A 14,107-nucleotide genomic window follows, 5' to 3' on the forward strand; every position below is an offset into this window, starting at 1 on the left:
CCTAACAAGACTAGGTTCCCCAATCTAAAGGCCATGTCTTTTTAGACACCACTCAGACTGCAATATGAGAACATTCAACTAAACATGTCACTCCTGGTCTGATTTGGGAGGGGAGAAAAAAAAAAAAAAAAAAAAAAAAACCACCACGAAAGTCCAACAGTGTTTGGCAATGTCACACTTACATTCAATATTAAATTTGGTGAATTCCAAATGACATAACCAGGTGTCATTACTGCAGCTACATGCAGTGCCTGCAATGCAGACAATGGCTACAGGTCACTATAAATTCAGGGTCATCTGTAGTCTGTCTTTATTTCAACAAACAGCACAATGGCACCACAGAACACATCTGTCAAGCTCTGCAAGGCAACCAAAAGGAAGGCCAGTTCTGAACAGGCCGTCAGCAAAAGGACAAGGCTGTCAGAGTCTGTGACAAGCAGGGGAGTTGGCGAGGGGCCTTTGGACTACAAGGAGAATGATCCAACTTCATCCTTGGTGAACACTGGCAGAGGTATGCTTGAAATTCTGAATCCCTCAAACCACATTTTGTGCTTAATGTAACACTCATTAAATACTTAATCTTAGACATTCCCTTATGTTAGAGTTCAGGTAACACTGGTACCATATTACCATTGTCCTTTCTCACACGTTATGAAACCAAATTGGTTCTTGATTGTGTCCGTTCAGCTGAATTTGAAGCCAGATACATCCAGGAGCATCAACTTGGTGACGGAGGATTTGGATCCGTGTTGCTGGCTATCGTAAAGCAGACAATTTACCGGTAAGGATCGTTACATGCTTTTCATGAAGAGAATGCAAACTATATCATCCTGAAGCGCTAACCAAAATCCTGTTTGTTTCTTGTAGGTGGCCATAAAACACATTCCAAAAAACAAGATTTTTTCTGGGAAAACAAGGTAAGTGAGCAACACCAGTTACTACTACTACTCTGATTCATCACTGAAATAACTGATGTTTATTTATGAGTGAGTTTCTGTAATGCTCCTATCTTTTGATTTGGTGGTCATACAGGCTGAGGATGGAAAGTGCCTTTCAGTGGAGGTGGCCATTATGTTGGAACTCCAGGGTGGAAAAACTGGACAGCTGCTGAACTCGACATCTGTGTCCTTGCTGGATTGGTACAATCTACAGGAGGAGCAAATTCTGGTGCTTGAGCGACCAATCCCTGCACAGGACCTCTTTCAGTTCATTGAGGTCAATGGAGGTTGTGTAAAGGAGGGCGTGGCCAAGGTAAGATGATTGGGGGTCTTTATAAGTGTGCATTAAACATTTCTATTGCCGATACTAAATTGCCTGTAACCTTTCACCATTTCTACATTTGAAGGCCTCAGACAAAATTTACCTATAATTCAGCTATGCTGAGGAGAATTAAAAATTTATTCACCTCCTGAGCACCTAAACAAAGTGTGGAATTGGCAACATGTCCTGCAGTTTTCATTTTGGTCATGTAAATGCCATCTTTATACAAGTAATTACAGTAATAGGACTGCCTTGTGGGGATGGCAGTATGGCACTTTGAACTAGCAATGCATAGAAAACCCCCAATCCTCACACAGCATGTTTATTTGCCTCTTTCAGATCATACTGAAACAGCTGGTCGCTGGAGCATTGGCGTTTGAGGACAAGGACATCTTTCACCGTGATATTAAGGTGGAAAATGTTCTAATAGAGACTGGCTCAGATGTTCCACGTGTTTGGCTGATTGACTTTGGCCTTAGCTGTTTTGTGCAGGAAGACTCCTTCAAAGTGTTCAATGGTACGTTGTCCTGCTTCAGCCTACCTATTTGTTTAGCAGTTTACCCATTTGCTTTAATCCTTTTCTTAATGAGGTCTCATTCCTGTATTTTGCAGGCACAGTTGCTCACGCTCCTCCTGAGTGGTACAGCTGTTGCAGCTACAGTGCTGGTCCTACAACAGTGTGGCAGCTGGGAGTGCTACTTTATGAAAGCCTCCACAGAAAACAGTTTGAGACCCAAGAGTTTATCAGGCACAAACGAAAGATCAGCAACAGGCTCTCAAAAAGTAAGAAACACACTCTTGCATGATGAACTGTCAGCACAGGTCTGGTGTAGTTCACCTTCTTAAAATCACTGTAGATCTCACCACATTTCTTTTGGTTGCTCCTCAGATTGCCGTCATTTCTTGAGAACTTGTCTAAATCAAGTTCCTGAGCAACGTCCCACTCTGAAGCAACTGTATCAGCACCCGTGGCTCTCAAACTGAAATGGTAACGCACACACACACGATAATATTGAACAGAGTTATTAATTTTTGTCTTTCTGTTAAGGTGACATAATATAAGCTAGACAGTCTCTTATGTTCTTTCCCCATGTTTCTGTGACCATCAGGTAAAATGGGTACAGAGTGGTACATTCCATTCACCTGTGGCACTGGTTCTGCTATGGTGTGGAGAGGACTGAATACAATCACCAGATGGAGTACAGCGAGCAGAGAAGGCCCTGAGTCTGGAGACCAGGTTTGTGTCAGACCAGAAGCCCTTCCCTCCCCCATCCAAAGCTCTTCACGACTCTCCGCAACCTCAGTCTGGAGAGGGTCCTCAGTCTATGGAAAACCTCCTGCATGGTGCCAGTTCCAAAGACAACGTACACAAAGGAACCGAATCACTTCAGACCCGTTGCCCTGACTTCACACCTAATGAAGACACCTGACGTAAGAGTCATGTTTTTTGATTTCTCCAGTGCCTTCAACACAATCCAGCCCGCAGTGCTAAGGGGGAAGCTGCAGGGAGTGCAAGTGGACCATCTGTTGTCCACATGGATTGTTAACTACCTTACTAGTAGACCCCAGTATGTGGGACTGCGTGTCTGAGGTGGTAGTCTGTTACACAGGGGTCCCACAAGGAACAGTACTTGCCCCTTTTCTCTTCACTGCGGACTTCGGTTATAACACAGACACTTGCCATCTCCAGAAGTTTTCAGACGACACCGCCATTGTGGGTCGGGTGTCAAAGGGAAACTAACTGGAATACAGAGAGTCATTAATGACGTTCTCAGCTGGTGTGAACAGAACCATCTTTGCGTTAAGCCAGCAAGACAAAAGAGCTGGTGATTGACTCCAGCAAGAAGTCACCCCCTATTACACCAGTGAACATCCAGGGTTTGGACATTGAAACGGTGGGGGAGTACAAATACCTGGGTGTTCACCTCAATAACAAACTAGATTGCTCCATGAATACAAATGCTCTTTACAAAAAGGGTGTAAGTAGTCTTCACCTGCTACGGCGGCTGACATCCTTTGAGGTGAACAGGACTTCTTGTTAGGATGCCTGGGTCGTTGACCCAGGGTTTTTGAGTTTATTATTATTTATAAATTCTAGTCTTTGGTTTCTTTGTTAGAGTTCTGTCTTTTGGTTTATGTCTCTGTCTTCTCTAGTCGCTCTGTCTCCCCTGTCAGTTATATCCCCTTGTCTAGTTCGCGTCTCTGTGTATCCTTAGTTGCTATATCCCCGTGTCCAGTCAGTGTTTGCCCTGGTCCCACGTCTCTGTTCCCTCTGTAGTGCCTGCATGTGAGTCTTTGTCTTTTGTTCAGTCTGTGTTTTGTGTTTCCTGTTTTACTTTGAAGGTCTCTGTCTCATCTCAGTGTGTTCAGTTTACGCTTCCTTGTCTCGTCAGTTCTGATTTGCCCCAGCTGTGTTTCCCTCCTGTTACCCATTCCCTGATTGCTCCCTCTGTGTATCTAAGCCCTGTGTTTCTTTGTGTCTGTGTCGCGATCTACCGTTTACCTAGCTGTGTGTTCTGTCAGTCCTCCGGTTTAAGTTTATTTTGATTTTTTCCAGTTATGTTATATTTGAGTTTAACATTAAAGCTGTTTTGAGTTCATGTTTGTCTCCGGAGTCTGCACCTTGGGTCCTATTCCTGTCTGCACACAGCCGTCACATAACACTTCTAGGGACGTTTTACAACACTGTCGTGGCATCTGCCTTTTTTTTTTTATTTATTTATTTATTTTTATTAAATGCTGTGGTCTGTTGGAATGGCAGAGAGGGACTGGGGAAACTAAGCTAATATCCATCATGGACAACACCTCCCATCCCCTGCATGAGCACTGAGCAGCTCGTTCAGTAAACCCACAGTGAAGGAAGGAGCGCTACCGCAAGTCATTCTTGCCAGCAGCTGTTAGACTATAACAGTTTAACATGGTTACTCATCATCGGTTTAATTGACATGTTTTTAAATTGCTGCTACTCATTGCATCTTGTTTGTACACTGTATATTTCACCAGTATTCCTACACCCACCCCCACTTGTGTACATATCTGAACACTTTTTTTTTTTATGCATATGACTTTCAGTTGCTTATGTCTGTTCCTCTTGCTATAAGAGCTATGTAACACCCAAATTTCTCATTCGTGGGATAATAAAGGTTTATTCTAACTGAAGGTGGCCCCGTTTGAAAATCTCTACAAAATTGATGGTTTGACACAATCACTCATCTCAATCTGAAGAGGTACTGCATGAATTGTATACAACTGATAAGGCTGTAGTGATTAAAGATATCTGTACAAACTGCCCTTCTTCCCTTTCAGGAGCAGCAAGACTTCTTGATATTTGACAGTCTCCTGATGGAGCATCTCCAGTATCAATCATAGCCTAACCCAAAGACACAAATAAGAAATCATCCGACTAAGTCGTGTAAACTTAAGTAGATTTCTATTGATACCTCCACCCCAATTAGACTCTGCTTTCTGATGTGAAGATGGGGTTTTTGTTTGCCTTCCACAGGTTTCATACTGGCCTATTTGTCTTAATTGCTTGTGTAAGGAGCAGTGTTGAGACTAACGCGTTATTAAGTAACGCGTTACAGTAACTACGTTATTGTGGTAACGAGCACGGTAACTAGTTATTATGCCAAAATCAGGAACGCGTTAGTCGTTACTGGGATTTAGATAGCCACCACACGAAGTAACGACCCTATCGCGGAGCTTCCACAGATTCAGTAACATTAGCAAGTTGTGGAGGCCAGCAGGTGGATGAGAGAAAGGGGACGCAGGAGGAAAAGAGACCCGAGGCGGCCGCTGGTCCAAGTGTGAACTGAACTTCAGGTAAGAAGTTATGACCTGCAGTCTATCTGGGTCAGATATAAATCAAGTTTAGGGGGAGTTTATTTTCGTTATTCTGACTTTTTCTGTACTGCGTACTAGCTAGCATGACGGAGTTTCTATACAGCTGGGTGGGTGCTAGTGATGGGTCGTTCGCGAACGAAATGGCTCTTAGAGCCGACTCTTTGAAGTGAACGACGCGAGCCGGCTCCTTATTGGGAGCCGTGAGGGTTTTTTTTTTTTTTTTTTTCCTCTCTCACCCTCTTTTTTTTCCCGCTAAACTCCGCATGCGCTGCCTGTACTTTGCGCTGGGCAGAGGGGCGTTAGTTACACTCGCAGTAGCACAGGAACAGAGCCAGAGAGAAAAAGAGCGAGGGACAACAACATCACATTAGAAAGGTATAGTAGATTCAGAAATCATGCAGGCCCATATGACAGAGAATGTGCTGCATCTTTTTGTTTCAATATTTTAATTTATATTTAATTGTGTTGTGGTTTGCAGTTTGTGTTGTTTCATGTTAAATTTGTTTAAAAGGAAAAAGCTGAAAATTTAAATAGTTAAAAGTTTAAAATGTAAATAGTAGTTTTTTGTATTATATGATTTATTTATTACATTTTATGTGGAGTGAATAAATAAAGTATATTTATGGTGGCCCTTAGAGACAAAGCATGTACAAACTCCAAAACGCGTAAAAACTCAGACGCACTTACAAACCCTGAAGCATGTACAAAAGACAACAGAAGTGCTCCAGGATGCTAGGGCGCAGTGTTGAGCTTTTGTTACCTACTGGCTACACAAGCCAGGAAGTATCAACAACCAGATTTGGTGTGTGGTAGTAACAGGTAAATGAACTTTTTTTTTTTAATTATTTGAATAAATATGAGTGCTTGTCTATAAATACACAAACAATACACATATGCTTTCCATTGTGTAATTTAAGTGATCTGGGTAGCTCTGTTTTGGAAGTTCAGTTAACGCTAGAAATGTGTTTTGGAGTTTGTACATGCTTTAGAGTTTGTACGTGCTTTGTCTCTAGGGGCCATATATAAACATATATAAATAAAACCACTTTTTTTACATTAGTAATTCTTTTTCTGCATAATTTTATATTATTGTTAATGATAAATTAATTAAAGCAACAAAACAACCTGAAGAGCCGGTTCGGAGCCGAAAGAGCCGGCTCTTTTTAGTGAGTCGAGCCGAAAGAGCCGGATCTCTAAAAAGAGCCGGAAATCCCATCACTAGTGGGTGCTATGAAGTTAATGATGTTGAACTTTATTTTGTTCATAAGTTATTAGAGTTGCCAACCGTCCCGTCTGGTATTCAGAGAAAATACTACGCGTTTCTTATTGAGGTGAAAAGGAACAGTTTGTCCCGTAATTCAGCTACAATGAAAAAGGCACAAAGCTGGAGTTATTCTGTGTCTTTGCTGCACAGCTGCCTCTTCTCCTCTCATTCTCTCCCCCTCCCTCTCCCGTTTCTACTTCAATCATGAAAACTGATCAATGATCAGTTGATCGGCTCTCTTGTTTGTTTATCGCCCACTTTGCGCCGAAAGAGGAAACCAGCGGATGTCGCGCTAAACAACAGCAGCACGTTTAAGCTTGATCAGCTGTTGTTAGAAATTATTTAATATTAATTTCTAGTATCAGCTGATGTTTGCTGGAGCCACAGCTGCAAAAAAGCTGCTGGTCATGATGTCGGTTTGGTTATCTGGTGAGAGGGAAACATGAAGATGAAACCAGGAGATGTCCTTACTGAATCATCAGAGCTGAACAGGTGATGGAGAAACAGGTTTACCTTTTAGGTGACATAAATGAGTTGAAGGGAAGTTATGAACTGTTTCTGAGAGACAAATAACCCCAGGATCCTTTTCTAAGTAGCTGACAGCTGGTAACTGTGCAGGTGCGGATCTAGCAAAGTTTTGCCAGGGGGCCCAGGTAGGGCATTAACAGGGAGAGGTGGGCACAAAGAAATACTTTTCTTTCTTATTCTCATTTAAAATGACTAGCTTTTAAAAAATAATTATCTGAGTCTTACAACAAACGATTGATAGATTGATGCATATATACCATCAAAACAGTGAACATCACTGTCACAACAGCGTTTGTTTTCATTCAAAGGCTTTATGATTTTTCCTATAATGGTGGGCCGGTCTCTAGTCAAAATGCCCGGGCCAATTTTCTGTCCCAGTCCAGCCCTGTATGCAGCTCATCTTCAGTCTGGTGTTACCTACATCTTCCTATTCAGAAGGCAGAATTTCCGAGTTCTGAGTACAATCGAAAGCACCACGACTGCAGTTTGTGTTGGATGTAAAAGGCGCACATGACGCTGTGACGTAGGCTAGAATCATGGCAGCAGTCAGTGACGGTCCAGGCGTGGGATTTCTCTCGTGGAAATATGCACATTATCTTTTCCTCTCTATTGGTAGGTGGCACAGTGCACTTGTGGCAAGTAAGCAAGCTAGAAGACTGGCAAAGTTATGGAAGCAACACATTAACAAGAGAATTCTGAGTAAAACTAGTAAAAGTTACTTTCCCTAGTAACTAGTTACTTTGAAAGTAACGAGTAACTTGAAGTAACGGAGTTACTTTTGAGAGAACTAGTAATGTAACTAAGTTACTATTTTAAAGTAACTTACCCAACACTGGTAAGGAGACACTACTGAAGGAAAAAAAACAAAAAACATATCTGTGCTTTTTACACCTGTTCCACATGTCTTGCTGATTGACTGTGTCTGAGCAGTTTTGTGAAGCTTCCATAGCATGATGCGTTAACTGGTATTTTACCAATTTCCCTCTCTGCTGCCCTTATGGGTAGAGCCATTGTGGAACTGAGTGCAGCAGGTACTTTGATAGAAGAGATCTTCTAGTTCCAAATTACTTGATATTCTTTGAGAGATACGATTGACCAATTTGTCAGATTTTAGGTCAAGTCATTTGTAACAGTTTAAAGTCTCAACTTTTTGACACAACACCATCACTTACGGCTATGACTGGACACAAGCACTCCTGATACAACTGGTCAAATCAGATTTAGAATTTATCAGAGTGCCATCTGTTGTCAGAAAGTGACATTGCAGGTAACTGTCAGTATGGGACATTTAAGGTAGAGTAAAGGGACAAACCAATTTTGCTCATTATACAGGATGTCCTGCTAAAACAGAAGAGTTGACAACCTTCGAAACAGCCCAGCATGCCTCTCTTGCACCACCATTTCAGCATGAATAAACTGTCCAGATTTCTAGAAATGAGAGCTACTCCATCCAAAGTAGGATGAATGCCATCTCTCCTAACAAGACTAGGTTCCCCAACCTATAAAGGCCATGTCTTTTTAGACACCACTCAGACTGCAATATAAGAACATTCAACTAAACATGTCACTCCTGGTCTTATTTGGGAGGGGACCAAAAAAAAAAAAAAAAAAAAAAAAAAAAAAAACCACGACGAAAGTCCAACAGTGTTTGGCAATGTCACACTTAGATTCAATATTAAATTTGGTGAATTCCAAATGACATAACCAGGTGTCATTACTGCAGCTACATGCAGTGCCTGCAATGCAGACAATGGCTACAGGTCACTATAAATTCAGGGTCATCTGTAGTCTGTCTTTATTTCAACAAACAGCACAATGGCACCACAGAACACATCTGTCAAGCTCTGCAAGGCAACCAAAAGGAAGGCCAGTTCTGAACAGGCCGTCAGCAAAAGTACAAGGCTGTCAGAGTCTGTGACAAGCAGGGGAGTTGGCGAGGGGCCTTTGGACTACAAGGAGAATGATCCAACTTCATCCTTGGTGAACACTGGCAGAGGTATGCTTGAAATTCTGAATCCCTCAAACCACATTTTGTGCTTAATGTAACACTCATTAAATACTTAATCTTAGACATTCCCTTATGTTAGAGTTCAGGTAACACTGGTACCATATTACCATTGTCCTTTCTCACACGTTATGAAACCAAATTGGTTCTTGATTGTGTCCGTTCAGCTGAATTTGAAGCCAGATACATCCAGGAGCATCAACTTGGTGACGGAGGATTTGGATCCGTGTTTGCTGGCTATCGTAAAGCAGACAATTTACCGGTAAGGATCGTTACATGCTTTTCATGAACAGAATGCAAACTATATCATCCTGAAGCGCTAACCAAAATCCTGTTTGTTTCTTGTAGGTGGCCATAAAACACATTCCAAAAAACAAGATTTTTTTCTGGGAAAACAAGGTAAGTGAGCAACACCAGTTACTACTACTACTCTGATTCATCACTGAAATAACTGATGTTTATTTATGAGTGAGTTTCTGTAATGCTCCTATCTTTTGATTTGGTGGTCATACAGGCTGAGGATGGAAAGTGCCTTTCAGTGGAGGTGGCCATTATGTTGGAACTCCAGGGTGGAAAAACTGGACAGCTGCTGAACTCGACATCTGTGTCCTTGCTGGATTGGTACAATCTACAGGAGGAGCAAATTCTGGTGCTTGAGCGACCAATCCCTGCACAGGACCTCTTTCAGTTCATTGAGGTCAATGGAGGTTGTGTAAAGGAGGGCGTGGCCAAGGTAAGATGATTGGGGGTCTTTATAAGTGTGCATTAAACATTTCTATTGCCGATACTAAATTGCCTGTAACCTTTCACCATTTCTACATTTGAAGGCCTCAGACAAAATTTACCTATAATTCAGCTATGCTGAGGAGAATTAAAAATTTATTCACCTCCTGAGCACCTAAACAAAGTGTGGAATTGGCAACATGTCCTGCAGTTTTCATTTTGGTCATGTAAATGCCATCTTTATACAAGTAATTACAGTAATAGGACTGCCTTGTGGGGATGGCAGTATGGCACTTTGAACTAGCAATGCATAGAAAACCCCCAATCCTCACACAGCATGTTTATTTGCCTCTTTCAGATCATACTGAAACAGCTGGTCGCTGGAGCATTGGCGTTTGAGGACAAGGACATCTTTCACCGTGATATTAAGGTGGAAAATGTTCTAATAGAGACCGGCTCAGATGTTCCACGTGTTTGGCTGATTGACTTTGGCCTTAGCTGTTTTGTGCAGGAAGACTCCTTCAAAGTGTTCAATGGTACGTTGTCCTGCTTCAGCCTACCTATTTGTTTACCAGTTTACCCATTTGCTTTAATCCTTTTCTTAATGAGGTCTCATTCCTGTATTTTGCAGGCACAGTTGCTCACGCTCCTCCTGAGTGGTACAGCTGTTGCAGCTACAGTGCTGGTCCTACAACAGTGTGGCAGCTGGGAGTGCTACTTTATGAAAGCCTCCACAGAAAACAGTTTGAGACCCAAGAGTTTATCAGGCACAAACGAAAGATCAGCAACAGGCTCTCAAAAAGTAAGAAACACACTCTTGCATGATGAACTGTCAGCACAGGTCTGGTGTAGTTCACCTTCTTAAAATCACTGTAGATCTCACCACATTTCTTTTGGTTGCTCCTCAGATTGCCGTCATTTCTTGAGAACTTGTCTAAATCAAGTTCCTGAGCAACGTCCCACTCTGAAGCAACTGTATCAGCACCCGTGGCTCTCAAACTGAAATGGTAACACACACACACACGATAATATTGAACAGAGTTATTAATTTTTGTCTTTCTGTTAAGGTGACATAATATAAGCTAGACAGTCTCTTATGTTCTTTCCCCATGTTTCTGTGACCATCAGGTAAAATGGGTACAGAGTGGTACATTCCATTCACCTGCGGCACTGGTTCTGCTACGGTGTGGAGAGGACTGAATACAATCACCAGATGGAGTACAGCGAGCAGAGAAGGCCCAGAGTCTGGAGACCAGGTTTGGGCTAATAGATTGCACGAGTTCATGTTTTTGATTTCTCCAGTGCCTTCAACACAATCCAGCCCGCAGTGCTAAGGGGGAAGCTGCAGGGAGTGCAAGTGGACCATCTGTTGTCCACATGGATTGTTAACTACCTTACTAGTAGACCCCAGTATGTGGGACTGCGTGTCTGAGGTGGTAGTCTGTTACACAGGGGTCCCACAAGGAACAGTACTTGCCCCTTTTCTCTTCACTGCGGACTTCGGTTATAACACAGACACTTGCCATCTCCAGAAGTTTTCAGACGACACCGCCATTGTGGGTCGGGTGTCAAAGGGAAACTAACTGGAATACAGAGAGTCATTAATGACGTTCTCAGCTGGTGTGAACAGAACCATCTTTGCGTTAAGCCAGCAAGACAAAAGAGCTGGTGATTGACTCCAGCAAGAAGTCACCCCCTATTACACCAGTGAACATCCAGGGTTTGGACATTGAAACGGTGGGGAGTACAAATACCTGGGTGTTCACCTCAATAACAAACTAGATTGCTCCATGAATACAAATGCTCTTTACAAAAAGGGTGTAAGTAGTCTTCACCTGCTACGGCGGCTGACATCCTTTGAGGTGAACAGGACTTCTTGTTAGGATGCCTGGGTCGTTGACCCAGGGTTTTTGAGTTTATTATTATTTATAAATTCTAGTCTTTGGTTTCTTTGTTAGAGTTCTGTCTTTTGGTTTATGTCTCTGTCTTTAGTCGCTCTGTCTCCCCTGTCAGTTATATCCCCTTGTCTAGTTCGCGTCTCTGTGTATCCTTAGTTGCTATATCCCCGTGTCCAGTCAGTGTTTGCCCTGGTCCCACGTCTCTGTTCCCTCTGTAGTGCCTGCATGTGAGTCTTTGTCTTTTGTTCAGTCTGTGTTTTGTGTTTCCTGTTTTACTTTGAAGGTCTCTGTCTCATCTCAGTGTGTTCAGTTTACGCTTCCTTGTCTCGTCAGTTCTGATTTGCCCCAGCTGTGTTTCCCTCCTGTTACCCATTCCCTGATTGCTCCCTCTGTGTATCTAAGCCCTGTGTTTCTTTGTGTCTGTGTCGCGATCTACCGTTTACCTAGCTGTGTGTTCTGTCAGTCCTCCGGTTTAAGTTTATTTTGATTTTTTCCAGTTATGTTATATTTGAGTTTAACATTAAAGCTGTTTTGAGTTCACGTTTGTCTCCGGAGTCTGCACCTTGGGTCCTATTCCTGTCTGCACACAGCCGTCACATAACACTTCTAGGGACGTTTTACGACACTGTCGTGGCATCTGCCCTTTTTTTTTTTTTTTTCCTTTTTTTTTTATTAAATGCTGTGGTCTGTTGGAATGGCAGAGAGGGACTGGGGAAACTAAGCTAATATCCATCATGGACAACACCTCCCATCCCCTGCATGAGCACTGAGCAGCTCGTTCAGCAGTAAACCCACAGTGAAGGAAGGAGCGCTACCGCAAGTCATTCTTGCCAGCAGCTGTTAGACTATAACAGTTTAACATGGTTACTCATCATCGGTTTAATTGACATGTTTTTAAATTGCTGCTACTCATTGCATCTTGTTTGTACACTGTAAAATTCACCAGTATTCCTACACCCACCCCAACTTGTGTACATATCTGAACACTTTTTTTTTTTTATGTATATGACTTTCAGTTGCTTATGTCTATGTTCCTCTTGCTATAAGAGCTATGTAACACCCAAATTTCTCATTCGTGGGATAATAAAGGTTTATTCTAACTGAAGGTGGCCCCGTTTGAAAATCTCTACAAAATTGATGGTTTGACACAATCACTCATCTCAATCTGAAGAGGTACTGCATGAATTGTATACAACTGATAAGGCTGTAGTGATTAAAGATATCTGTACAAACTGCCCTTCTTCCCTTTCAGGAGCAGCAAGACTTCTTGATATTTGACAGTCTCCTGATGGAGCATCTCCAGTATCAATCATAGCCTAACCCAAAGACACAAATAAGAAATCATCCGACTAAGTCGTGTAAACTTCAGTAGATTTCTATTGATACCTCCACCCCAATTAGACTCTGCTTTCTGATGTGAAGATGGGGTTTTTGTTTGCCTTCCACAGGTTTCATACTGGCCTATTTGTCTTAATTGCTTGTGTAAGGAGCAGTGTTGGGACTAACGCGTTATTAAGTAACGCGTTACAGTAACTACGTTATTATTGTGGTAACGAGCACGGTAACTAGTTATTATGCCAAAATCAGGAACGCGTTAGTCGTTACTGGGATTTAGATAGGGTCGTTACTTCGTGTGGTGGCTATCGCGGAGCTTCCACAGATTCAGTAACATTAGCAAGTTGTGGAGGCCAGCAGGTGGATGAGAGAAAGGGGACGCAGGAGGAAAAGAGACCCGAGGCGGCCGCTGGTCCAAGTGTGAACTGAACTTCAGGTAAGAAGTTATGACCTGCAGTCTATCTGGGTCAGATATAAATCAAGTTTAGGGGGAGTTTATTTTCGTTATTCTGACTTTTTCTGTACTGCGTACTAGCTAGCATGACGGAGTTTCTATACAGCTGGGTGGGTGCTAGTGATGGGTCGTTCGCGAACGAAATGGCTCTTAGAGCCGACTCTTTGAAGTGAACGACGCGAGCCGGCTCCTTATTGGGAGCCGTGAGGGTTTTTTTTTTGTTTGTTTTTTTTCCTCCCCTCTCTCTCACCCTCTTTTTTCCGCTAAACTCCGCATGCGCGGCCTGTACTTTGCGCTGGGCAGAGGGGCGTTAGTTACACTCGCAGTAGCACAGGAACAGAGCCAGAGAGAAAAAGAGTGAGGGACAATGTCACATTAGAAAGGTATAGTAGATTCAGAAATCATGCAGGCCCATATGACAGAGAATGTGCATCTTCTTTTTGTTTCAATATTTTAATTTATATTTAATTGTGTTGTGGTTTGCAGTTTGTGTTGTTTCACGTTAAATTTGTTTAAAAGGAAAAAGCTGAAAATTTAAATAAAAGTTTAAAATGTAAATAGTAGTTTTTTGTATTATATGATTTATTTATTACATTTTATGTGGAGTGAATAAATAAAGTATATTTATGGTGGCCCTTAGAGACAAAGCATGTACAAACTCCAAAACGCGTAAAAACTCAGACGCACTTACAAACCCTGAAGCATGTACAAAAGACAACAGAAGTGCTCCAGGATGCTAGGGCGCAGTGTTGAGCTTTTGTTACCTAGTGGCTACACAAGCCAGGAAGTATCAACAA

The 14,107-nt window shown here is 42.3% G+C and overlaps 1 protein-coding gene across 1 annotated transcript; it reads left to right on the plus strand.

Annotated features, from left to right (window-relative positions):
* Positions 1 to 942: 942 nt before the first annotated feature.
* On the plus strand, positions 943 to 2,244 carry LOC146379548 (serine/threonine-protein kinase pim-2-like). The gene is made up of 4 exons (XM_084941750.1): positions 943 to 1,251; positions 1,600 to 1,777; positions 1,873 to 2,043; positions 2,150 to 2,244. The coding sequence occupies exons 1-4, from the start codon at positions 1,000 to 1,002 to the stop codon at positions 2,242 to 2,244; spliced, it is 696 nt and encodes a 231-aa protein (XP_084797876.1). The 5' UTR covers positions 943 to 999.
* Positions 2,245 to 14,107: the final 11,863 nt, after the last annotated feature.

Source organism: Perissodus microlepis, chromosome 10, assembly GCF_051167445.1.
Source record: "Perissodus microlepis isolate ML-2025 ecotype Zambia chromosome 10, ASM5116744v1, whole genome shotgun sequence".
NCBI lineage: Eukaryota > Metazoa > Chordata > Actinopteri > Cichliformes > Cichlidae > Perissodus > Perissodus microlepis.

What these genes read in the sequence shown, in the direction of transcription:
- LOC146379548 (XM_084941750.1), top strand. Translation starts at nt 1,000, where the DNA reads ATGCTCCTATCTTTTGATTTGGTGGTCATACAGGCTGAGGATGGAAAG. An exon ending in CTCCTTCAAAGTGTTCAATG is followed by an intron (nt 1,778 to 1,872) that starts GTACGTTGTCCT and finishes TGTATTTTGCAG; the next exon opens with GCACAGTTGCTCACGCTCCT. An exon ending in CAGCAACAGGCTCTCAAAAA is followed by an intron (nt 2,044 to 2,149) that starts GTAAGAAACACA and finishes GTTGCTCCTCAG; the next exon opens with ATTGCCGTCATTTCTTGAGA.